The 27,205-nt window shown below is 41.0% G+C and overlaps 1 protein-coding gene across 21 annotated transcripts in view; it reads left to right on the top strand.

Moving 5' to 3' along the window:
- Positions 1-27,205, top strand: part of nedd4l (NEDD4 like E3 ubiquitin protein ligase) — a 41,068-nt gene that overhangs the window by 398 nt on the left and 13,465 nt on the right. For 3 of the 21 annotated variants that reach the window (XM_069513386.1, XM_020082125.2, XM_069513382.1), the window contains exons 1-10: positions 12,012-13,257; positions 18,512-18,562; positions 20,271-20,332; positions 20,698-20,800; positions 21,709-21,863; positions 22,334-22,469; positions 22,577-22,765; positions 22,908-22,985; positions 24,940-24,999; positions 26,176-26,313. In XM_069513386.1, coding sequence (XP_069369487.1) covers positions 12,157-13,257; positions 18,512-18,562; positions 20,271-20,332; positions 20,698-20,800; positions 21,709-21,863; positions 22,334-22,469; positions 22,577-22,765; positions 22,908-22,985; positions 24,940-24,999; positions 26,176-26,313 — 2,073 coding nt within the window. In that variant the 5' untranslated portion in view covers positions 12,012-12,156. Of the gene's footprint in view, positions 1-1,510; positions 1,585-5,992; positions 6,075-7,903; positions 7,943-8,439; positions 8,494-12,011; positions 13,258-17,734; positions 17,771-18,511; positions 18,563-20,270; positions 20,333-20,697; positions 20,801-21,708; positions 21,864-22,333; positions 22,470-22,576; positions 22,766-22,907; positions 22,986-24,939; positions 25,000-26,175; positions 26,314-27,205 lie in introns of those variants that run through there. The other 18 variants (XM_020082129.2, XM_069513388.1, XM_069513390.1 and 15 more) reach the window with 10 other exon arrangements.

The following is a 27,205-nucleotide window of genomic DNA, read 5'->3' as shown; positions in this document are numbered from 1 at the left end:
CCGTGTGTGGTGTTGTCTCTCACACTGCCGGGGGGAGCTAACGTCAGCTTTAGCCGAAGCTAACGAGGTCTTAACCCACGGCAACATTCCGTAGTAATGTCCGGGCTGCTGCCAACACCTTGCTGCTGAGGTTTACTCACACAGCTCCAGAAATTACTGCAACACTTTGTCCTGTATGCTCGACAACCTTGCAACATGCTGTGTGTGAATTGCAGAGGTGCTAACTTGAAGCCCTGGAGAACTGGGTTAATTCCGTGGGCTGGGAGCCTGGACGTCATCATAAGCTAACCACTGCCAAACAAACACCGCTTCCTGTCAGTGACCAAACATGTTCGATGGTGGGCTGACCACTAACCCAGTTTCAAGACTGAGGCAGAGACATGTCCATCTTCCTCCTGTCAACTGAGGTCGATATCCGGGCTTGTGTGGTGTGGGGGGACTCTACCTCTTTACCTTTAACATCCACACTGGCGTTCATTTCTGTGGCGTGAAATAATGTGATAGTGCAAACGTTGTTTTAAATGGCAGCACGAGAGTCACGAGTCCAACAGGAGAGCATCACTGATGTGATGAACACCAGCAGCCACCTGCCCACCAGACATTGCTAATGTAGACAGAAAGAGTAAGCCTGCAGATTGTTATGGATGGAAGAAAAACCAATATTTTCACGAGTCCATTCAAGGGGGTAAATATGGGCCTTCCCACGGTTGTTGATCTTGTCTCAGCCTCCATCAGTAGGCTGGTCCAGTTCACCAGGATATAGGGGGGATTTGGAAGTTTCATGTGGCCTTTATTTATTTCAGTCATCCAATGCAACACATGGGGAATAAAAAAAAAAAAAAACGCTTGTCAAGTTTTTTTCAAATATCTGACCAAATAATCTCCACAACTAAATGTTTTACGTCAGTGAAACTAAGCTTTAACAGTGACTATGACGTTAAACACTCAGTAACATTACACGCTCTTAACAAGGCCTTGGGTAACAGCTGGGTTGGCCTCAGCTTTGACCCCCCCCCCACTTGCATCACTAAAATTATGACGATACCTTTACTTTAGGTCCCATCTCAGTCAGTTAGAGAAGATTTTTTTAATGCTGGTGATAATGTCGCAAATGGTTAGAGACAAGATTAAGTATGGATCTGATGGCAGGGAAATTCACTGGTTACAGCAGGAGTTACTCAAAGAGGTAGAAAAAAGAGCCAGTGATAAGTACAAGATAGAAATAGGCAATAAACATACAACATAGATGCGTACTTGCACGCATTTACTAACATACGGCCTGTAAAACACATGAATAGTCTGGTGAGCAAATGCTGATCATCGTGTTTTTCTCAGAATCAAGACAAAAGATCCAGACACTGTTGTAATAACTCCCCTTTAATTAAGTTAAGCAGTGCTTTGTAAGAAATCGCCATTGAGTTTTTTTCCAAAGTGTTATTTGGTTTGATTTTGAGATTATGAGATTGATTGAAGGTTTTGCTCAACTGTCCCTCTCTCTCTCTTTCTGCAGCATGAAACCAGAGTGCTGCGGGTTAAGGTCATTGCAGGAATTGATCTGGCGAAAAAAGACATCATCGGAGCCAGGTGAGCATCACAGGAAACTATAACAATGCTGCTTTCATTAGAGCTTGCTTGTTATACTATTCTGCTACTTTTATGTCATATAACCTGCTGTGGCCACTGCTTGATGTCAGGTACTCTGGCCCTACCTATGACATTGCACATCTTCTAAAACTAGTCTTATATTTTGATATTTTACTCTAAAGAGATTTTTAACCCTATAACCAACAATAATGATTTCATAGGGACATTTCCAAGTTCAGCACCCTGCTCTTATATTAAGATAAGCTCCTGTAGTCTGTCCTAGAGCAAACACAATTAAATACACTTTCACAGCATTGGTTCTACTTATGAAGACCTTGAACTCTATGGTGTTAATCAATGATTACCTGTCTGCTTCTCCTACTCTACTCATGAACCACTTCTATTACACTTTTTCCAGATAAACTGTCTGACTAATAATTATACATACCTCATACTTTCTCACACGTGTGGAGAGACGAATGTTAAACTTAAACTTTCAAGGGTCTTTGAAGCATTACCTTCATCATGGGGCCTTTGTCTTGTGACCTCCTCTCTTATTTGTGACTCTTATAAGAGTGTAACCCACTGTCTTTGCAACTTTCATGTGACTTTGTATAATTTAGCATAAATATCAAATCAGGAAGTAAGTAAAACAATATTAAGTTTGTGCAAAGTCATTCTATTCAAGGAGGCACTTTCTGCTGTTATGCTGGCTTTTTCATGTACATTGTTTGAAATAATTTTTTTAAGGCTGACTGAATAGGTGTAAACATGACATTGTAATGCAAACAGTTATAGCTTAACTGCAGAAAGTGCATGCCATATGCCTAGAACAGGCTGTGTGGATAACCCTGCCTGGTCTTACTTTATCTTGAAACGATATTTTGGTTTGGTGCGATCAAGTGGTCTGGGCTAGCCTTCTTGATGTTTTTACACTGCACGTATGTAATCAGAGACAACAAGTAATAACCATTTGTGTTAGGGAAAGGGTATCATAAACACAACATAACACAAGCTTGCACAGGTTTGGACTGAAAAAACATGCCCTAAGCCGCACTCAAGTGCAGACTCAAACAAGTGGTTGACTAGTTGTAGGTTAAATGATAATTTATTGACGATGTTGATGGAGATTATGGTGCTGTGGATGAATATGGAGGCCAGTCTTGGAGATGACAGGTGAGATAGTGAAGGCGTTAACCACCAAACAGGGAGAAGGACAGTGAGTCAGGGAGATAAGTCGAACCAGAGACACAACACAAATGGCTCAGGATACAGGCAATAGGTTTTGGGCTGAAAAAGATTGACAACAACAAGTGTATTTCTGCTGAAGCAGAGGCATGATCTGGCTGGGTGATAGCTTGGTATTTGCAGAGGGCTTGATTATGGTGATGATTCCTGTTCACCTGCTTCCACTAAGACAAACACAGACATAGGGAGGGACTCACTGAAGAAGTGACAACAAGTTAGACAGTTAGACTGTGGTGGAATTGTCAATTAAATTATGCCCTACGTCACTTTTCTTTGAGCTCGATGGAAAATGTCATGAAGTCAACGAAAGATGTTAAGGAGAAATCATGACTTCGGAATGTGTCTTATAAAACAGCTTACTGAACGGTTGGTATCTGACTTGAAATGTTTCTGATAGAAATTTGAACACCTCCATCAAGTACTTTATGTTTTCACCCTTGCACGTTATGTTTTCCCTCTTGGTTTAGGGAAAGGACTGTGCAATTTGGTGCAGATCTGATTAAAAATCTGGATCTAGAGAATTTAAATGTGGTTTCATAAAGAGGCTGTTGTGCCCTTGTAGGCACTCTACTGAGTACCATTCTAGGTAATGAATTGTGTCTGACTGGATCAGGAGTAAAACTGAATGGTAATGAAGAAACACTGAATGATGTCTGGATGTGTGGGGATAGGAGACAGTGCTGACTTGGCAGTCTGTCCCCTCAGAAGATGCTCAGACAGTGCCGGCTTGTTCTTTTGTTCTTTTCGCTTCCAAAGCTGTCCCTGTTGCTTCTGCATTCTAATGCAGCTGCTTCGTTCCAAGTTTTTGTAGTTTTTAGTGAGGTGTTGATAGAAACTCAACGAACTGTCATTCAGGGGAAACAACGATTGGGCCGAGCCACCATTTGAATCCAGCGTTCTGCCACGCTCGCTTTTCATCTCCCAGTTTTGACCTAAAGTGGCCTGTCTGTCTCGCTCAGTAGGCTTTTTATTTTTTGATAGAGGAAAGGAGACGTGAAGAAATCTCAGTGCAGCACAGATACAGTAGGCCCATTGTTTTTTGTTCAGTCAAAGCACATCACAGAACCACACAAACACACAATTAGAGGCTGTGGGGATCCTTAAGACGTTAATTAGCAATAATGTTATACAAGTTTTTCCAGGGGGGATGTTTGCAGATCATTTTTTAACCATTCCCAATTCTTGTGCTGTTTTGCTCTGCTCCCTCTCAGCTGCCTCCTTTGACTGATTGTACGGCCAGGCTCCAACTGGCAGGCAAAATCAAATTTTGACTGTATCCACACTGAAATTAGATTACTGGTTATATCAGGGCTGGATGGCAAAGAAAAATCCCATGGAAATTGATTATGCCAAATCAGATTTAAAACATTCATGGTCCTTGGTTTGAAATGTGATTCAAATCGAATTTCAAACCTTGAGTGTGAATCTAGCCCGTGCAATCAAACTGTCATTTATGAGATGCATAACAACAACGTTTCAGAGCGCATGGGAAAGAATTTAAGGGCACACAGTGAAATGTTGCATTATGGGTAAACGAACATCACTGAAAAAGATACATGATAATTTGGTTATATGATTAGTTAATTCGCAGCCATTTGGATCAATTCAATCTCAAATTTTTCATCAAAATGGATATTAAAAGGTGCTTATTCTATCGCTGCTTGACCAGTATTAGCAATGACAGCTGTTTACTGGGAGTTCAACATCACACTTAGATTTGTCTTTGGAGATGGGCAGCAATACCAATGTAATCTCTTGTTTTGCTTCGATTTCTATTGCTCCCTTTCTTCAATCAGCCCTGACCCATCCCATCATTTTGCTGTAATAAGTAACTGAGGTGTCTAGTCTGCCATGAATCTAACATGAGAGGATAAAGAAGTAGCACTTCCCAGAGGGCGTAGTCTAACCTGTTGTGTTGTAATTGCAACATCTCTTAGTATGTAAACAGCTGTTAATGCAAATGTTGACTTGGGATAGCAAAAGCTACTTTATGGGGTTTTGGTCAGATCAACATTTTACACCAACAAATGAATCCCAATAAATGATCCATATAACTCTAAATCTAAATTTCTTAATATATTACACTGAGTCTGAATTTTGAAATACGAAAACACACTACGAACTGAAGGTGATGTACATTGTTATAGAGTGTGGTTGGATCAGACATGCCATGATGTGTTTATATCTCAGCAGGAGTCAGCCAGGTTAAGTTTGCGATCCACTTATCGCTACTGAAGTACTCGAGCACCAGCTGGTCTCAAAAGTCACCTCACTTCCTCCCCTCCATTATCCATTCACAGCCTTCACTCTAATGATGGTGATTTTTCTGTGTAAAGGTTAATAAATACAAGTACATTACAGAATCAGGCGTAAATCCAGTTGCCATGTTTTTCTATTGTTGTCAGTACTTCTTCTCTATTTCTTCATATCCTACTTGCTATATACATTCTACAAAAAATCTGTAACATATCACATTTTGTGATGAGTTTTGTTTTCAACAGTTTATTTAACTGTAAAACACTTGATGTGGGAATGTGTTGAGATACCCTGTCGTCACAGGGGACAGACTTGTGAGAAGTTTTGCTTCAAAGGGAGATTTTGGAAAGGCGATAACCTGACACTGTACCTGGCGGGGGCCTGTTGGAAATGAGATCACTCGTAATTGGTCAGCCAGGTGAACAGTGCAGCTCTGCCTCTCTATACCAAACCCACAAGAGATTTCTATCCTGTCAGCACCTTTGAATTTACCAATTGGCTATTTTCAGATAGCACAGTCACAAACACTCTGCTTATTTTCTCTGCTCACCTCAAAAGGTTTTTCAATTTCTATTTTTAGCACTCTGCTTTGCCAGGAAGACATTATAGCCTTATGTCACAATACCCAAATGCAAGCTGTTTTATCTGCTGGGCCTTACTTTGTCAGACTCAGATTTCAGCTCTATACAAGCAGCATATTCAAGTGTAGCCTAGCAATATTTTGTTGATTACAGGGAATCCCTGTAATGCTCATTCAGATTCGTTGTCTACTTTAAATAGTTCGTAGTCTGATATTACCTGATAATTATGTTTATTCCCATTGGAAACTGTCATTTTAATAATCATGTGAATTTTCAATTTTCACCACAGACTTTTTTTTCCTTCCTCTGTTTTGTTTTTACAGTGATCCATATGTCAAACTTTCCCTCTATGTTGCGGATGAAAACAAAGAGCTTGCCTTAGTCCAAACAAAAACCATTAAAAAGGTGAGTCCATATGTTACAAAACTAACTTTGAACTAAGCTGCATATTTCTACTCCTACGTGTGTTGTGCACAGTCACTCTGGCTTGTGGTTTAGGACTCAATGAACTTTAATGTGTTTTGCTTGCGCCATTATCAGATTGGCCATTCTAGCAACAGTAATCTCCTCCCACACTTGGACCACACACCTATTGTACAGCCATTTAAACGTGACTTTGCTCACTCTCCTTTTTGGGATCACCAGATGCTTCTAATCCCTCCCCCACCACTGCCACCACCTTTCCTTAAAACACAATACAATGCAACTTTATTAATCCCGAAGGCAATTTGGTTAAGGGAAATTATCAAAACAACAAGATACAGACATGCACTAAAACAATAGGAAACAATACCTTTAAATCAACATCACTATATCATATTGAGAGAAAGAGGGAAGCCACAGGATGACACCAGACGGCAGCACTTCCTTTTCCTGTTCAGGAGCGTCAAGAGGGAGACGTCAGGAAAGCTCTTTTACCCCAGTGGCCTATTTTAGGGTGGGAATCAGCAGGGGGAGCTATTACTTACTAAAAGTGTAAACTCCTTTGAGATTGTATATTAATGTCAACAGGGGATGTTGTTTTGATAAAAATCTCCATATTTAGTCACCAAAATAGTGGAATATACGAGGATATATATTTAAAAATTAGGTTGTATGTGTTCTGCACTACATCTAATTCACTTTCCAACATTTGGATGAAGAGAAATGCATTAATTGCAGTGCTGAAACTTTGATGACACTGTTTCTGCTTCATGGCTCTGCAACTAGCTCCTTATTTCTTAGTAAATTCCTCCTCTCCTGGTAGTGACTGATAGCTACATGCAGCAGGCAGCCAACCTCCTGCTGCAGTCAGGCAACTCAGGCCTCCATGCAAGCAGACATATGCTGCCAGTGGCCATGCTGGCCTTATAGGATATAAATAGCTGACAATGCACTGCTATGTGGAGCAGAAAAAGAAGCATCTCTGCTTCGCCTCTGCTTTTGGCTCTGTGTGTCTTTAAGTGGGACAACTTTGATGGAATCTTTGTTGTTAAAGCTAAGAGTTTGGCTTGTGGCAAAATAGCATGACAAATAATGACACAAAAAGAAGAGCCAGTCTGAGAAGAATGTCAGTAACTAGGCGTCATCCCATGCTTTTACCAAATGCTGATATTTGGCATACTTTTCTGCATGATATCATCATTTCCTCAAGGAGAAATTGAGATGTTATACTGTTGAATTGGCTTATTGTCTAGGGGCAGTGGGTTCATTTGTAATTCTGATGTCTCAGCAGTTGTTTTAACAGAGACGTGATTTGTATCGCTGCCATAAAACGTTGCAAAGTGTTTAATCAGAGTGACTCGTGAGAATTAAGGCTTCGTTGACGTTCCAGTGTTTAAGTGGTCTCAATCACAGAAGGAATTTTAATGAGAATTGTCACAGAGCTCTCAGTCCAATAAAATATTGAATGTGTGAGGCACGAAGAAGCAAGTGTGCGCATCCACGTACTGAGCCGATCCGTCCAGAAAGTGGGTGAAAATCCTCACGGCTGTTGGGCTGTTAATCTAGGGCCTAATGCCAATCACTGGGACATGTTAGCTCCAAACTTCCTCCAACAACATAAGAGGATCATTGACGCACACAACTGAGCCTAATTTCTCACTTGGACTCTCTACTCTCACTCTGAGTTGGATAAGTTACATACATCTGTTCTGTTTTCTGTGCAAACCAATCATGATGTTCACTGTGCTTTAACACATAACACTTTATATATTTGTGTCCTAACCAATATCTTTTTTAAAATTTTTTTTTAGACCCTCAATCCCAAATGGAACGAGGAGTTCTACTTCAGAGTGAGTTAATATTTAAAAAACTCTTTGAAAATGCCCCAGTCTTCCCAGTGTCCACTGCGACAGTATGTTATTGCACTTGTTTACCCTAGAGTGGTGGTGTTACAGTTGTAAATCTTTGGTGGTAGTTTAACTGAGAGCTGAGTTCCACCTCTTGCGACAGTGTAATCAGACAGACCATATTAAACTTTACGAGTTCAGCCACATGCGCATGATTTCCCCTCACCTATTACACATTAAATAATTATAATTTAGCCATGTGTTAGAGAGTTGTATTCCACTATGACTGGCACTTTTTCCAAAAATCAATTTAAATATTGAATCCGCTCGTCTGTTACGTCTCCTCCGCCTCACCTGGGTGGAAGGGTTACCCCTATTGTCCACCTTCTAGCAACAGCTACCTACCCAAGTCTTTGCATGTACATCTGCATTGGCTTTGCCACATATCCACTGGATGACTGCTGTTCCTCATCTCCCCTGTTATTTTGTTGTCAACACAGGTGTGCCCGCAGAATCACAGGCTGCTCTTTGAGGTGTTTGATGAAAACAGATTGGTAAGGCTCACGCTTAATAACCTCTTACCCTTCGCTCCCTAAGTTGCTTATATTGCACTGTATGTTTTTATTTTCTGTGTGTTTTGACAGCTCTCAGCTCTCTGATTTATTTAGTCACACCCAATGCAAATGTTATGTCTGTTTTAATTTACTTCATGCAGTGTTTGCATTTGTGTTATGTATTTGTATTGTAAACTGTCTCTATAAAATCTAATCTATTTTCATTTGGTGATAGGATTTCTATTAGTACTTCATGATTTTGTCTCAATTTTGACAGTGAGACATGATGTACCACCAGATAAAATATGATAATTGTAATACATTTCATTCTCAGTCTGACACATTGCCAGAGTCTATATCACAGGCTTACAGCTGTAGGCTCAGGCAACATAACAGGCAAGAGAAATACACTGCAGAGGCAGTGTACGTCTTGTTTGTCTGCAAGTTTAATCTCTTTGCTTAAAGACCGTAGTCCACTACCAACTCGTACATTCCTCTTATGTCAAGTTTCTCAGATTTCCCTCACACAGAAGAGAGCCCCAGTTTCCTTGTAAAATTGCATGCTCTCAGTTGCCATAACAACTACATTAAATGTCTACACAATTGTCAAGTGTAATTAAAACAGCACAAAGAGGTCTTGATTAGCAATTTCCTCTCTGAAGAGGTGTGTGAAGTGGTTGTTGACATTTTGAAGACATTGAAGAATTATTACTACTGTTTGTTAAAGTTGTCTCTGTAAGTCTGGGGATCTGGAGTCTGGTGTTCAATAAAAAAACAGTCAAACACAATGTAGCCCAAAGTAGAATAGGTCCTCTTGGCTGGATAAGACACATTCTGTCTGTTCCTCACAGCTCAATAGCTACTGCTATCATACAAGACCTCCATGGGAGTTTGAAAGGTTTCAGCGTGGGCAGTGTCTTTTTGTAACATTACTTAAATCAGGTGAAAACTGTTTTTTTAAATAATCAATATATATTTATTATAATAACACATTTTATTCTCAGTCAGGCTCTTTCATGCACATGTTTTGTATGATTTGTAAATCAGAGCGTACTGTACATTCTTGTGTGTTCTGCATGCATGAATCACTTGATCTCCGCCTGTGAAGAAAAGGTCAGCTCTAATTTTCTACTAAGTACAGTGGGAGCTCTTTGTTGCAGTATAGAAGAAGGAGACACAAGAAAGCACGGCACAGGCAGCCTGAAGCCTTATTCTCTCCTTATAAGTCCGAGGAGGTGCTTTTCTGTCTATCTCTAGGTGCATACCAAGGCAGCTCCTCCACCACTGGCTAGTATTTCTTTGAAGGGGTTGTTTGTTCTCCTGCAATTATTAATTTATGGTTTATTTGTCAGATGAGATGAATGTTTGACTGAGCTTGTGCTGTAGCATCTATGATAGATTGTGGTTCACCAGTACAGATGTAAGTCTCTGCAAAATATCACAGAACTAAAAATGAGACTGAAAGTTGTAAAGAAAAAGGTTAAAGAAGTTTATAAGACAGTGAAATGCTTTGTTTGTAGCAGGCATGTTATGTCATTTGGCAAACTGGGCTGGCTGCCATTAGACCACACATTGGTATTATGTTTGTTTTATACAGAACATTCTCCATAACATTTCATGCACCCTTTTATTGACTATGCCTAACACTGTAGGCAGTGTATCAACACTAAGTGTGACTGGCTCCCGAGACACGATTTCTTCCTGCACTTCTTTTCCCTTTGGCTATTTCTCTGTCGCCAGTCAATATCATCAGTTTTTTCCTTTATCCCCATTGTGGTACACTGTCATTGGCTTGGCTATCAGCTTGTTGCTTTTGATACAGGGTAAACCATAAGTCATAGAAGTTGGAACAACTTTTTTGGAAGACATATCCCTGTAAGGCCAAATTACCATAAGGGCTTTGTTAATTCTATGTATGAAGGCCAACAAATCCCCCACTAACCTTGGCGTCAGGGCAAAGACGCCTAAAACCCCCATTTTCAGTGAATCACTAAGACTGTCTCAGAGGATAAAGCACTCTCATGAATGTACAGTTCGCAATTGAAATGCCTCTCTCTGTTTTATCTCTGACTGAAGCCAAATAACATTACAAGTGCTTAAGAATAAGCTTTTCAGCATAGCAGACAAGGATGACAGCTGAGTTGTATCTTGGGTGTTTTTTTGGATGCAAACAGAATGGCCTATAAATCCACCAGACAGTTAAGTGTTTGGCTGTGCTTGGTAGACGGCGGATGTCTATTCTGTTTGAAGCAGACTTAGATATCAATCCCCAAAGAGGGCTGTGCTCTTTGCCTTATCAAAGCTGCAATCTGTCAGATATGCTTCTCCCCACCCTTCCTTTTTACTGGTCCATTTTTAGCAACAACTTCCATATGCTTCTTTTTTTCTTGTTTTCAAGCTACAAGGACAATTATCCTAATAACACACTACCAAGTAAACAGCATTTTCTGATAACCTTAACCTGAATAAGGTCACAATCTGAATATAAGCAATAATCAAATTCAGCAATATAGTTTTCCGACCTTAGTGGCATTATCTAGCCAGGTATATGTCCTAATGAAATTATAAAGTCCTATTTGAGTTTTCACAGCATTTTTTAACATCGACATATGGCAGTTAGGTCCTGGGTTGAAGTGTTAACAAGTGCTAGGATGTAATATTGTTGTGAATCATAATCTCTAAGCTCTGTAACAGGTAACCAGGAATGGGATGTTTTGGCCTTAAATCTTTATAGTTATTAAGAGATGTTTCTTTGTGTACTGTGAGTCTGCACTGTGAGTGTAAGAGGTAGAGATTATATTAACCCATTATTAGGAATATAAGTAATGTCAGTAGTCTAAATGATGAAGACATTTTCAAGAGGAAGAAAAACTGAGCTACACTAACTTAGGCAGCAGTTTTAGGCTGGAGAATAAAATGGTAGGTAATGTTTATAGTAAATTATTGGTGTTGTAAATGAGTAGATTACGTGCAACTTGGAGTGAGGACATTGATGAGAGGGGGGGAGGTAGATACGTGGGCAGGGGTTTTAAAGAGATCATGTGAACAGAGGGAGGGATGGACAGGGGTAAGTAGGATGTGTTTGGGGGGCCAGTTGGCACTTGAGGGCAGCATGAGGTTGTAAGAGGAGGTGGTGGGGCCATTTGTAGTCACGTGACTGACAGGCAACCCACTGTCACCTCGGAAACCAGGAGTGCCAGCCTCTCTTATCCAATCATGTCAGGAATGCTGGCCGTCACTCGGCTCAGGCTATTTCTGCTGTCTGTCGCTAGTGCTTGGTAGTGGTAAGAGTCTGGCATATAGGGATCCTTCTTTTTTTGTTTTTCCCCCTCACCCATCCCCTCTTTAGCCTTCTCTCTGCCACTCCTTTTAGCACGTAGTAGAGTCGTCAGCTCTTTTGCAGTGGCTGTATGGTTTCTTGTGACTTCTTTCCTCCTTACAGTTTAGTGTGGGAAGGAAAGTTGTGGAAGAGACTCGAACTGGGTGGGAGGGAGGGGGTGAGGGAGAGTGGAAGAAAAAAGGGGATCAGTCATCCAGCCAGCCAAAGGAGAGAAGTAGGCGACACTAAGAGACAGAGACGGGAGCCAGAGGAGAGAGGAGGAACCAAAGAGCCAGTCAGAGAGAAAGTGAGAGGGACTGGGAGCTGTGGGACGTGAGGTGAAAATGGCACAACGTCTGCGTTTGTATTTTGGATCAGGCCGCAGTAACACAGCCCCGGAGATACTGGAAGGGGACTGTGAGGACCACGACAAAGATGTGGTTACGCCGCTTAGCATGCAGCCACCTCAAGAATCAAGACCTTCTCAAATGCAAGCAGCGCAGCGTGTCCCACCAAGGGCTTTTGGTCCGCTCTCTGAGCCTTTGCTTAAACGCAGCTCCTCCATGTTCATACCCCAGCTTGCTGCCTACACTGACCCACGGCCCACTAAGAGCTCCTCCATGCAAATCTCCCTCCAGCGTTCCAATGGATCAAGTAATGGAGATTCCATTGGCCCTGCGGATGATATCCCGCCACCTAGTTATAGTCCTCCAGGACCTGCGCCTGCCTATACCGAACCACAGATTCAAACAGATATTCCGCTGCCGCCGCCTCCTCCGTACGACAGCTCGGATTCTTTCAACTCGCAAACTTTTCTGATGGAGCCGAACTTGCCCAAACGCAGAGTCTTTAGTATTGGTTCAAATGGCCATACTGTGTACAGCAAAGGACAACCTGGTATCAGTGGAATTTGCATCCAGAGGAACTCCCCTGATGGATCTGATATCCAGCATTTCAGAATCCTTCCTTATGGTGGTACTGGCTGGTCTGTCCAGCAGCAGAGCTTAGACCATTGCTCTGGTGGGAATGGTGGAACACAGAGATTAGTGTTTCAGCTCCAGCAAAATCAGGACCAGGATCAGAACCAGGGCAGGCAACAGGCTGCTGCTGCATCACCAGAAGAATGCACAGATGTTGGCCTTGCCAGCTTAAAAGCTGGCCGTGTCGTGCGCTACCCCAAAATTCGACTGGAGCGAGGCTCATCTTATCAGAGGCTGCTGCTGGAGAATCAACAAAGTGGTGCAGATAGCCAAGCTATAGAGGACACCCAAACAGACACAGAGACACAGAGAATGGACGCAGCAAACAGATCCAATGGTTGTACTTTCAAAATCAGTGGAGATGCTCCTCGAAGGCAGCCTCATTTCAAGATATATTTTACCTCGGGTGGAGGTGGAGATCAGGATGTGAACCTTTGCAATGATTCCATGAGGAATAATCCCAAGGTAAAGATCTCTGAAAAAGTTTATTTGGACTGTGTCCAAAAGATGATATTTTATTGTTTCTGGGTTGCAGTTAACCCTAAACCAACTGTGTTTGAGTTATGAACACTGTACAGGATTACATTTTTGTCTTAATGTTATGGAAATTAATTTTTCAAATGAATAGTAAATAAACCAACAAACAGAGGAAGTGGATCATCCCAGTTATGACATTTAGATGAATATTATGATAGTTCATATGTATTGTGGCCAAAGGAACAGATGGTAAAAGGGCTGATGTAACAAATGAAACAGAAGCTGAGTGAAATCAGTGCTAGGAGTTGCTTGAGTTTCGCTTATGTGATTCACTGAATCCAGCCCATATGATATGGTGGTGACACTCTGGGAAGTGAAAAGCATAGACGTGGTTTCTGAGCTTAAGCACACACATGCTGGCTGTCTTTCAGTTGACAGCCACAGGCATTTGAAATTTTTTACACATCAGCCAGTTCAGTTATGAAAAGAAAACAGAAACAGGTTTATGGGTGAATAGATAATTTCTCAACCATGCACTTGTTGCTGTCTGCTTCACAGAAATGTGACATAAGTTTGGTGATACCCTTAACTGCGACCAGTGGTCGGCTGTTTCTATCTTTAGTCTGTTTCGAATGTGGTTGTTGATTTTGAGAGCGGGCAGACGGCATGTCGTCTTTGGCTCTTGGTTGGTATGGATCTGTGTCCTCCTCGCAGCTGCTCTGTGACTGATTAAGAACTAAGATGTCATCACAGCACAACGACAACCACAAGCTGCTTCAATATATCCTTGAAAGTCTTTTGTTTAAAGATTGTTCTTTGGAAATGGGAAACATGGGATTGAGAGAGAGAATTGGTATGAGCAGCAACAAAGGTCCTCCCCTCCGAAATTGAACCGTGGACATTTCAGTTACACGTCATGAGCTGTAACAATCGGAGTGCTCCAGGCCTGATGTCTTTTTCTGATGCTCTCTGCTGTCCGTTGCTCAACCTTTGAAAGCAAAACAAACCTGGAGGTTGCACTTTCATAATCACCCCCATGTTTTAAACAAGTAAAACAGTCAATTATAATGCATCAAACTTAAAGGTACCCTGTGGAGTTAGGGTTCAGTTTCAGGGTTAGGGATCACCTCTAACAGCACTGTGGAGCTGTCTTTGTGTTGTTTAGATAAGTAAAGACACACATGCACAGTTATGCCAATAGTTTAACATTTTTATTATGATCAAATGGTGGTGGTAATAAGCCACAATACAATAAGAAAGGTAATAAAGAAGACTCCTAGTAACGGAGATTGTTTTGGAAGTGTTTTATCATACAGAAAATGCCTTCATCAGGTTGCACACAATTCGCTTTTTGATAGATACACTGAATATGAATATAACTTTTGTTTCTTTACAAGAATTCTGCACTTGGATTCTTTACTACTGACCAAATGCTGTAATATAATATAACATATTATAAAATGGTTTAATTATCTACAACAATAAAGTGATGAGTGTAGTTGTGTTGGAACATATCCCAGAGTCCAAGGATTCATCTAACTAAGATTTCTGTCATGAGGAAGGTAATGTGCTAGTTTTTATCATGTGAGTCACATTTCCCATAAACCAGTTGTTTTTCTAATCAGTAAGTCTTGACACAAGGATATCCACACTATGCTAAGCAGTGCTAATCTTGAGGCCAGAAGTTATACATGTAAAAATATTATCATCTAAAAATACCTTTATTTTTGTCAGAGTTGGGGATCAGGAATGATCAATGACCTATGATGTAATTGAGTTGCTAATATTGTCAGTTCTCCACTGATTCATCCACAATCTTAATGTCTTTTTAGTCAGATTCTTGAAAGCACTTACTTGAATGTTTTTACACACCTCTCATTTTGAAACACGTGGTGTTTTGTTTTCCCAGGGCATTCTGTCTCCCGTGCAACAAGGAAACCCTCATTTAGACCATAATGATAGGTCTTCCCCAACTGCTGGCCTTGAGTTGGGCTGCCCCTTTTTAAAGCCCTGCATGGGATACTCTGTGTGTGTGTGTATGCCAGTGAGACTAGCTGCAGACAGCTGTGCCACCGCACTGTGCCCCTGTTACAGCCCTGCTTTGACACCCTCCAGTTTCCATTCAGAAAGAGCTCTTGAAAGTCCCCGGGGTGGCTATATTTACCTGAGATGGCATCATGGATGGGGCTGCTCTCTCACTAGCATATGAGAGGGATAGATATTGCTTTTGTTGTGAAGGGCTTTTGTCTGTCATCTCTGATCTCTGAGAGTTGCACTGCGTAGTAACTCGGTTGTGTCAGCATGGAGAGTGTTGAGTAGGTGAGACAACCCTTTCACACCTCATTGACAGCCTGGACTTGTTCCAGGTTCCTCTATATCATAAACTCAGTCTGCTGCCATTACTTTGTGTAGCTTCACAGCAATTCATGACAGCAGCAGTTTGTATGGAGAATTCTTGTTACTATATGTAGTTTTATTTCTCAATACAGAAACAAGAAATGTGTTTGTGGTGCTTGCATACAAAAAATATGATCAACGTCATCTCTTTTCATTACACTGTCTTAAACTAACGTTTTCGTGTTTTAGTCTATAAATATATTAACTATAAAATATATTAACTAGCTAGCTATATGCACTCCTTCATTTGCCTCTTAAAATATTTGTCCATCACCCTTTTTTGTGGTTGTTGGTAGTGGTAATACGTAGAGTGTAACCTGGCCTTGGGAGGCAGCTGCAGGCTCAACTGTGACCCTCTGATGACTCTGCAATTATATCCCTCTGCATAAACATACTCAGCTTAAAATTCTTGTTATGGTTAAGAGCAGAAAACAACAGCCATGTGTCGTAGGATTACGTTTGTCCCATAGGAAACTGCCATTACTACTCCTTATTTCAAATGTTGCAAGCTACAGGGTCTTTACTTTTATGTGGCCAAGATTAAATGCTCATAGTGACCGATCAGGCCCGAAAGCTGTTAAAAAAATAAATTAATAATGCAGTTTTCATATTCACGTTTAAAGGTCACAATCAACACATCTGGCACAGTGTGAAAAGATACTTTGATACACAAGCTGTGATCCAGGTTTATTTTTTCTGCTCTTTCCCAATCCAGATGAAACATATGATTCAATCTGCTGTAAATGAATTGCCTGATAGCTTTGGGGCATGAAAGCAAACACGGTGGTAGTTTACACAGAAGTGGCTCTGGTTTTTCCGAGAAGGAATAGTTTAAACACTGTGTGTGACTGTAGGTGATTGGATGTGTGAGTCAGTGGGAGCACACATGCATTCAAAAGTGTCCATTTGCAGGACTGTGTATTAGTAACTCTGTTTTTATGGGACTCATTTGTAACCTTTCATTATTGAATTCCAGGTTTGTTGAAACCCAGTGCACTCACTCCCCAACACGCGCTTTTACTTTTACAGAGTAAACCAGTGTGACTGCTGTACAGCTCAACCTCTTAAGATCAATGTGAAATACGTCGTAACTACCAGCCATGCAGACCTACTACAATTTGTGAGGTCTCGCGATTGTACTGCATTATTTAAGGTTTTACATTGCAAAATTACATTTCTTCTGTTTTGAAGATTTAGAAAAAGATGACTAGATCATGGGGCTGTAGTCAACCAAAGAAAATCATGGTCGACTGAAATTGTACTTGCCCTTCAACCAATCGATTAATTGGAGCAAAAAAATGTCTCAAAATAATCCAAATCAAAGTGCATGAAGAACATATATTTTCAGATGATATGTCTTTTTGACCTGTGTTAAACAAACTGTTGGCTGTCTCCATTCGGCTTGGTAGGTTCAAAGTTGCGAAAACAGGAAGTTCATCTCTCCCATTGCTGAAATTTATGGATTAATCCCGAAGGCGTAGTGATGTAAAGCTTTCCTCCTTATGAATGTAACTCAGGCGACCAATAATGATTTTGGTCGATTCAAAGCATAATGACCAACCAATGTTCATGTTCTTCAAACTTTTTTGGGTACTTTTTATTCAAAGTTAAAAAGAGAACACAAACTTTATTAGCTTTCACTGTCAAATCAGGAGATCAAGATTCTTAGTGATCTTAGTGTTCAGTTTGCAATGCATTCTATTCATTCAGAATGAATTTTTATGAATGCAGTAAAGCAACAGATTCCACAATGTTATTATTATACAGAATATCTTCTGTTGTACAATAAGGTCTGAAAAATTAATGAACACTGTGTGCAGCACAACACACTGCAGGGTTTCGTCTTTTATTAAGAGAGGGAGTCTTCAATCGACACAGTATGACGTGATATTGTTTTTATTGTTGCCCCCTTGGCAACACATGAAATCTCTCATAACCCACAGGTGGATCACAGCTCACAGTGAGAAACACTGGACTAACACTATCACTTGTATGAACCAGCCTTTCCTGTCAAACCATTGTTACTAGTTAATGCCTGTTGTCTAAATAAGTTGTGTCCCACACGCAGGCTTCAACCAAGAATGGGCTTTTCCATCTGGGACAGGTAATCTTTGCTTCTCCCGGGGACTGCTTCTCTGCAGCTCAGTCATCTGTCGATCTCCCCCTTTTCCTCTCAGTTTGCATTACCCATGGCAAAAAGGATGGACAAATCTACAGGTTTCTTACAGTGAAACCTTCCCTGATTCTTCCCTGTTGTCACATTCACCCTTCTCTCCCTCTGTCTGGCTGACTTGGCTTCTATCTGGTGGCAGTGGATGTTATTTTTCCATGATGGGTTCACGGGTTCTTCTCCTATGAATTGATTTTAAAAGCGTGACCATAGATAAAACCCTTGACTGAGCACCTATGAAAGTCTGTACTCACTGGTCGAGACGATAAAAGCTTTTTCACCTAATAAAGTATAATAATCTAGTAAATATTGTTTGATATTAACAGTAAAACTCAGTTTAAATTATTAGAAATTGCTGAATTTTTTTTCAAACATACTGTTTTGCAACCATCATATATTTTCAGATTTCCATAAGTGTTCATTAATAAAACCAGAGGTTACTCCTGGGTGTGGGTCTCTATTTGAAATGAAAATCTTTACCTCTTACACCGCTTGTTACATATAAACACAAAATGCTGCTCGATCCTCAGGTGCATATATATTAATTCAGCTCAACATTGTGTTTTTTCCCTCTTTTTCCCTGATGGAAATGTTGGTATTTCCCAGAAACACTCTAAAGGCTGTACTTTTTAAAAATTAAGCAGCTCAAAGTGTACCTCTCCTTTTCTTTCCTAGACCAGAGATGATTTCCTGGGTCAGGTTGATGTTCCACTCAGTCATCTGCCGGTGAGTTCATTTGCATCTCTTTGTGTGTGTGTGTGACTGTTATATCACTGTTTTGAATACTCAGCTGTTTCTTATCTTGAATGTTGCAGTGCCTGTTTAACCTCTGTGAAGGTCAGGCAAAGAGCATGTGTGTGCGTGAGCATACTTGTATTGAGTGTGAGTGTGAGAAAGTGCTATAGCCTCACAAGCAACGGTTTTGTTGTGATCAGACAACAAGCTCCTCGTCAGAAACGGTGGGACAGGCTGTCTAGAATATAAACAGACGTGACTGTCCTGTGGGGGGGATGCCGTCACGACCAAAGGAAAATGCTACACTTGTCAAATTCAAGCGTTCACATGCACTTGCTCAGAAAACTGAGGGCTGCTGGCACAATAGCTTTTGAAAACAATCACTTGCAGAACCAGTGTGTGCTGCTTCGGGAGTTTTTACAGTTTACGTTCCGTGTGTGGACGGGACCTGATACTAAAACAAACAGCTCATTCTGACGCTGCACATCAGAACTGTGCTGTCAGACTGGTCGTGTCTCTTTGAATTTCTGTCCCAAGTTTGAAACCTTTTTAAAAAGCACATCAGTAAAAGGTGTCAGGGTTAATTGTTAATGTCCGATTTGCCTCCCACAGGACCGGGGAATTAGTGGCAGATAAAAGCAACAGCTGAGTCATGTTGGAGTGAAGTCATTGGATAGAGACTGTTTGGTCCTGATGCAGCTAATGCTTCCTAATGCTGAAAATCTTATTTAAGCCATTAAACAAATTGGCTGAGCAGGGGTTAGTTACCTCTATGCTTGTGTAGATGCTGCGATCTGCATTTTAGTCGCGTTTTGATTCATCAGTTTTTGCTATGACCTTGCGAGGCAGCTGGATTTCATGCAAGTGAGATTCTGTGTAACAAACCATCTGGCGCATCAGGTTAGCATGACTTCATGTTCTAGGAATTGCAGTGTTATTCATAGTTACTGGAAACAAATTTAGTCATCACCTATTTCTCTATACCAGCTTTTCCTAGATTCTCTTCTTTTACTTTTCATGAATCAGGTCGGCCGTGCTGACTCATCCAGAAGTAATCTGGTAGCTGCATTTTCCTTTTGGAAGTTTGAGCTCCTTCAGATGTTTTCAAACACAAATTTCATGCACCATACAACATGAACCCTTGCCTACTCACGTTCTCACTCAAGCCCTGGTTTGCATTAGTCACACGTGAGATGGGGTACATGTTGTTTCAAGCTTTCAAGAGCAGTTATATGGATGCTTTATATTAAAGATTTAATATACAATTCTTCATTAAAATCTCTGAAAACAACTAGATTGTTTATATCATTATATATTTTGTTGATCTGTGTATTTACATTATCCAAAATGTTTCGCACAATGTTTAAACCTTCAGACCTTAAGAAATCACTTATTTTATTGAACTTTTAATTGTGTTACACTGCTTCGTGCATCTCTACTATAACTTCCAGGGGCAAACAATGTATGAAGAAGGAAATCAGACATCACTGGGACATCGCTGTGAATAGCAGAAGACCTTTCTGCTGTTCAATATGTAATAGGAGAAGCCCAGCATTGCATAATTACCATGCAATGGCTGTGCAGAGGGTTGCAGCTGTGCTCTAAACTCATGACACTGATATTGTGATACGGCAAAATGTGTATTTGCTTGTGTGTTCAATTGATTGCCGTCAACAAATGCTTGTTTTCTAAATTGCAGACAGAGGACCCGGCGATGGAGCGTCCCTACACGTTTAAAGACTTCCTCCTGCGGCCCAGAAGGTCCGTGTCCACCTGATGTGACAAGTGATTAGGGAAAATAAATGCCTGTGATAAAATGTCTTAGTCTGAACTGTGTTTTCTTTGTGCCCATTATTAGCAAATGGAGTAGACAGATTATTAATCTCACAGTGACATTAGTCATAGTTTGCAACATGAAGTAGACTGGTGTCATATTTCCAGGCAGCGTTAAGTTCATCGGGAGGTTAGTTGAACCCCAAAGGTGAAAAACCATCTGTTGCTAGTAGTTGGAAACTTTCCACTATATTTCTTAGCATTAGTCTACCAGGGACAGTGAGGGTGCAGGCCACCTGGTTTTAATGTGCTGTTTTCAAGCGGGTCAATTCTTACTGATGTTAATCTTCCAGTCACAAGTCCAGGGTGAAGGGTTACCTACGTCTGAAGATGGCCTATCTGCCCAAACAAGGAGGACACGAGGAGGAGGCCGGAGAAATAAGGGAGGAGGCTGAGGTAAGATGTTGGCCACGGTTTACCTGCTGACTCAACACTACCTCAGGGGTCTTTATGACCATATCGTTCATTTTCTGAAACCAAAACAGATTCTAGTTCCATTCTTTACAAAGACAAACAGTTTAAAGAGCTTAAAGTTGAAAGTAAATGTCCTATTTTTATAGAAATATGTGAGAGTGCTTTTCACTAGGAGCGAGAAGAGAAAGGACAATTCTTCTTTTTGTTCTAAGAATCCTGGCAGCGTCTTTCTACCAGGATTCTGGTGAAAGTCTTTTCCAGGTCAGGGTCTGGAAAAGTCATTTAGTATACGGCCTGTTATTTTGAGAAATCGGAGCTTCTCCTCTTTTCCTTTATATGTGTGTTTTTTTGCATGTGTATGTGGATTCCAGTTTAGATTTCATACGAGTTGTGGAAGACTGGTAGAGCGGATGAAAGGTGTTAGACATTTTCAGATGGTGAAAGGCTTCACTGAGAACGTGACAGTGACACAGCAAAGTATGAAACATTTCAATGCCACTCTGTCAAGCTACCTTCACTTAGTGTTGTCACAAGTGAAAATCTTCTATAAACTCTTTACAAATGACATGTTTTACACTAGCATTACAAATACACTGTTCTTATGCTTACCTTCTCTGTCTGAGTTAACGTGTCAACCCTGGTAGTTACACAGATGCACAAAAACTACCTAAGATCCTTAGTCATAGATCCTGTAGTCAGAGAGACACAAATTAAACACAATGTTAACATAAATATTTCAAACCACAACACAGCTTGCAGAAAATTAATCACCCGCTGTAATGCATTTCCCTGCTTAAATCCCTTCTTAAACCAGACCCATTTACTGATGTGTGTGTGTGTCACACCAACTTGCTGGAATATTGACAAAAAAACCAAACTCTCTCTTTCAGGGATGGGATGAGTCTGCAGACTCAGGCTCCCAGCGACCACAACAGCTGCTGCCGCCACTGCCCCCAGGCTGGGAAGAGAAAGTGGACAACCTGGGACGGACCTACTATGTCAACCACAACAACCGCAGCACACAATGGAAACGGCCCTCCAACATGTACGCCCAAATGTCTCTCCTTACGTTTTTTTTGTTTTATATTCAGGAAAAAGAGAGCATTATCAATCTTGGCAAGAAAAAATTATACGCAGATCATTTTGAGAAATAATGCAGTTATGTCTTGATAGAAATATTAGCCAAAGATATTACGTACATACTGTTAATTTTCTGATTGCAACAAATTTACTAGCTCGTCTGTCTGAATGAGTACAGAATGATGGGAGGTAGCTTGAAACTGGGATTGTTGCCTATGATGATTGCACCAGCATTTAGTGTCAGGTACACACTGTAACCAATCCAAACCTGCTTATTTTCTAATACTACATTAGCTATCAATTGCATTTTTTGTTTTCATTTACATAGGCATAATAATGACTTAAATTACTGTCTTTTGGCTCAATCATATGTCTGAGTAGTAATTTTGCTACTATAACTTTAGTTTTTGTGTGAAATCCTTTCTTCTCTCTTAGTGATGTGATTTCAGAGACTGAGAGTGATAATCAACAGCGGCAGATCAATCAGGAAGCTCACCGTGTTTTCCGATCGAGACGCCACATTAGTGAAGACCTGGAGAATGAGCACCTGGAACCCAGGGACATGGACAATGTGAGAGAAAGGAATATGCACATGACATACACACATACTGAGCCACAGCTGTCTCATGCGATTGTGGTTGCTAAAATGACAGCTTTGTCTCCTTGTTGCTCATGTAGTCCTGGGAGCTCATCACAGAAGAAGATCCCAGCGACAGCTCGCCCCCGTCTCTACCCGGCCCCTCCTCCATCTCCACACCGCAGCACCCACCAACAGCCGTCTCACAGGAGTTTTCGGAAGATTTGAATCTGAGGCTGTCGCTCACCCCTGATACCAATCGGGAAGTACCAGGGCCGAGCTCTGCCCTGGTAAGACTAAAACACTGTCATCTTCAGCAGTCAAACTCAAAACACTCCACATCAAAATGCCGTCATTTCTCAGTGACATTGATTAACAATAATTTCTGGCATGTTTTTCTAAAATCTCTACCTGCATGCTTTACTTTTACAGGGCCAACTGTCAAACAGACTCCGCTCCTCTAGTATGACGGATGGCGTCAGTGAACAGGCCCAGGCTCCTCCACTCACGGTACATAATTCTGAACCGCCACACATCTCTCTGTCCTACTTTTTCTCTCTACCTCCCTTTCCTTGTTACGCTTCTAGCGTGGTGAACATCCTTTGTTCTCTGATTGCCTGAGCAGGTTTGTATTAGTGTGTCATGTAACTCATGCCTGCTGGCATGTGTCAGTGCTGTTGATGCACCACACGTTAAAATCACCTCTGTTCCTCTTCCTAAAATTTCCACTTCCAATTTCCGTTTGAGGTAGGTGTCACTAAGACCTCACCTTTCCTTCCTGAATCTTGGGTTCAACCCTTTCTTCTTGCCTCTGTAGGAATACCTCACCTTTTCCTCCCCCTCTCTCCCACTACTGCTTTTCTTCTCTGTGATTTACTCGCTGCAATGTTTCATGTGTCGTAGAAACACTGGCTCTATACGGTGTGCCAACAGCTTGACCAAACCAGTGGCAGAGAAGTAAGATTCCGAAAAGTACCGCATCTGTTCAAATATTACCCAGAGAGTCCTCAGTCAGTGTGAATCTCATCCGTGGTGAGTCGGCTCAACAAACGTGTCACAAGATCTGAATCAGATGTTTGTCACACAGCTGAGTCACAGCAGTGAGCTCGGCAGTTAGAAGCCAAGGAAAAATACAGGTGCTAATGTCAGCGTTTCCCTTGAATGAGAAGTCTCTCAGGACTGGACCGCTGTCAGACTCATAGAGAAGGGAAAATACAAACTGCTAGTACTTGGTTTAATATTTCCCTCTGGATGTAGTGAGCAATTGACTATGCAATGTCGTATAGGTTATATTTGGATCGAAAGATTATTCAAGAGGTGTAGGCGGATGTGTGCTCTTGGCACAGGCCAATGTATATGTGGTTTCTTTGTGGTCATCAGGCCTCATTTTATACTGGATTATGTTAGAGGAAGACTTCTATTTCTGATTTCACCTCCTTTCCTAGTGAATGCAAACTCAAAATTTCTTCTGTCCGTTGTTCTTGTATCAATAACACTTTTACACCATTTGAATGTAAAGGTAGATAAATAGTGGATTGTGAGTTTGCATGAAAGTTCAAAATAGTTCAAAATAAGGAAATCTTTCTTTACTGTGGTTTTAGGGCTATGAATTAAAATGAGATATATAATTGTCTTCATTTTAATTTAGCTTTGAATAAGCAGAACAACATCCAGCATCTGTCAGCTGATATTGTCATTTAACTTGTGATGTGTCTTTCGGATTGCTCGAATAAAATTTCGAGGTCTGATTTTCTTTTTCATTGCATTCAGTCGTTTTTCTTACATTTTAATTCTGAAGTTCAAACTCTCCCTGTGAACTTTCTGTGAACTCCAGCTCAGTAATTCACTTCGCGACTCTAACATTTTCAGAACACAGAATTAGTCTCTGACTGTAGCTTTTCTACTTGGGTAAGCATAAAGATTCAGCATTGGCTTGGGAATAAACACTGTTCAGGAAAAAGAGTCTGTGTCTTCCCTCCAACAGGGAAATTCAAGCACGGCAACTTCTGCAGATCACACTGTCTTGATTTTTTTGTTTTCTGTCTCAATAAGTTGATCTACTTTCCACTTTATTATCTAAAAGTTCCTGGCAGCACAGTGCTTACACCTTTCTTACAGCTACCTTTTGTGTGATCGAATCAGCCACACAACATTGGCTTCTTGCCAAATTATTTATTCTCCTTCCTGCTGCTTGTTGACCTCACAGCTCGTACCTTTCAGTGGATGCCCTCTCTATTTCATTTTTAATAATCACAGCACTTTCCCACCAAGGTCCATAATCACACTCCCTTTTCTCTCACCTCCTTTGAGAATAAATTCCCCCACTTTGTCCATTCAGTGTTACCTCACTCAACCCTCCCTCACTATTGCCCGAATGCTCTGTTGCCCCATCACTTTCCCCCTGCCAATGAAAACATGACAAAGTGTGAACTAAAGACCATCTTCCCCTGTTGTCTACCACCAGCAGAGTTCCCAGACCAGAAGAACAAGAGCTCAAACAGTCTCAGGTGGTGAGGAGTCAATGGTAATATCTCAGTTCATAATATACAGTTCAAACTCTGTTAGTTCACACACACCACGTAGGATGGGCTGTATCTGTCCCCTGATCAGATTGGATTGTAACAATATAATTTGGTCTGTAAACACAACTTACTTGATTACTTGCATATAGAGCACGGAAGTGAGATTCGATCACAGGTGGTCACATGAGATGCATTCAGGGAATGTTTTAATACCAGGTGAGAACAGATAAAGTTAGCACTGTCCACTTGTGATCAGATATCACTGGACAGATTTTGATACCAGTTCGGAACTGGTTCTCTGATTTAAAAAAAACAGCCTAAAGCAATCTCATTACATAAAGAAATTAAACCATAAATCTCTGAAATAGACTACTTTTTGTAAATATTCCTAAAAAGGCACATCATTGCCAATGGTTATTGAGTTGATCTGAAAAACAAACCGATGAGTGAGAGAGTGAGTGAGAGAGTGAGTGAGTGAGAGAGTGAGTGAGTGAGAGAGTGAGAGAGTGAGTGATTGAGTGAGTGAGAGAGAGATTGAGAGCGAGAGTGAGCAAGAGCATGTGGTTTGTGTTTTGAACTGACAACCTGGTAGTCAATATGCTATTAAGTAATTCCCATGGTCTGCTTTTGATAATGAACCATAAAATAGGATTATTGTATCATTACTGCTTAGTCATATCTTTAAAATGACCACATTGTATGTTGTGATCATTGGTTCAAGTATTTTGAGGAATCTTTATGCTACAAACTGTTAATAGTTCACTCATGAACTCTTAATTATCGACTTCTTTTACTAATGTGATGCTTATTTTAGTTTGAGTGTTTTGTGCGACATTGTGTTTTGTGTGTGAAAGTTCACATATTTCCCCCATTGTTGTAAAGCTTCTTTTGTAATATCCTGTGTCTCACCCGTTTCTGTCTTTGTGCTGCTGAAATGGGAAAAACATTTTAAAGCCTTGTCTTGTATTTAGATTATGAGAAAAAAATATGTGAACTAACTTTGGTTCAAAGGTTGACTTGACTCAGTTTGTGTCATCTTGCACCGACTGTAATTTGTTCCCTAACTCCCTTTCCATTTAAAAATCTCATTACATTAAGATTCCCTCCACGTGTCTGTGAGCACATTAGCCTGTAATGATGAGTTTTCTTTGCTTTGCTCTCTCCCCACACTTGGCCAGTCTCCCTCGTCGACTGCTTACACCTTGACCACACCTGGCCTGCCCCCTGGATGGGAGGAGAGGAAGGACGCCAAGGGAAGAACTTATTACGTGAACCATAACAACCGCACCACAACCTGGACTAGGCCAATTGTGCAGGTACAGCAGGTCCGGAGGCTGCCAGTCAGGCTGGACTCTTCTCTTTGCATGGGACTGGAATTTACCATGGTCCCTATCATGGCCTCGGCCATTGTACTGCACCTCCTCCTCTGTCCCCCTTCTGTGTTTCTCCTCTGTCTAGCCGTAAAGAATGACGGAAAGAGACTCAACTTTGCTCCCTCAAAGTCTCTTATTCTGTCGCTCCCTTTGTCCAGTTTCCTATTCTGTCCAACTTTATTGCACATCTCCCTTCTCTCGTCTAGCATTTTGTATAATACTCAGGACGAAGCACAGCTCTGCATTGGTCACGTCTTCCTAAACCCTGGCATGGAACTGCAAACCACCACTTTTTTCCCTCCCGTTTCCCATTTATACCCTGTTTTTCCACTTATCTACCCCTGTCGTTCCGTCTGAACTGAGGCGGTTCCACATAGTCTGAGCCAAGGGAGAGACTGCTACATGGGGTTGGTGTTATGGTTTATGCTCATGTCTCTCCTCCAAATCCACCCTTTCATTTCTGCTTTTATCAGAACACCGATTATATTATACCTGTTCATGTGTCTGTCATCACACTGTCTTCTCACTCTCTGATTCTCATGTTGTTGCTATTCCTAAGAAGGAGAGGACGCTGACAAATTATTTGAACAGTATAAAAGCATTGCTTTTAGCCCATTTTGTGTGCTACAAGGTTCAGGGTTGAGAGTAACAATAAATCTTTATTTCATAATTATTTGTTTCAAGTGACAAACGATTGCTTTCTTGGGCCTAAGTGACCCATGTGTTTGACGTTTTAGGAACTAATTTTCCTTGCATCCAGATCTCTCCGGTGCAGACATGCATCCTTGACAGCATGGCAAAGAGTATGACGGGGAGAAGTGTTTGTTTTCGCTAA

This window comes from Paralichthys olivaceus, chromosome 18 (assembly GCF_024713975.1).
Source record: "Paralichthys olivaceus isolate ysfri-2021 chromosome 18, ASM2471397v2, whole genome shotgun sequence".
In the NCBI taxonomy this organism is placed as follows: Eukaryota; Metazoa; Chordata; class Actinopteri; order Pleuronectiformes; family Paralichthyidae; genus Paralichthys; species Paralichthys olivaceus.
The sequence above is the reverse complement of the archived record's forward strand: the minus strand, read 5'-3'. Positions and strand labels throughout refer to the sequence as shown.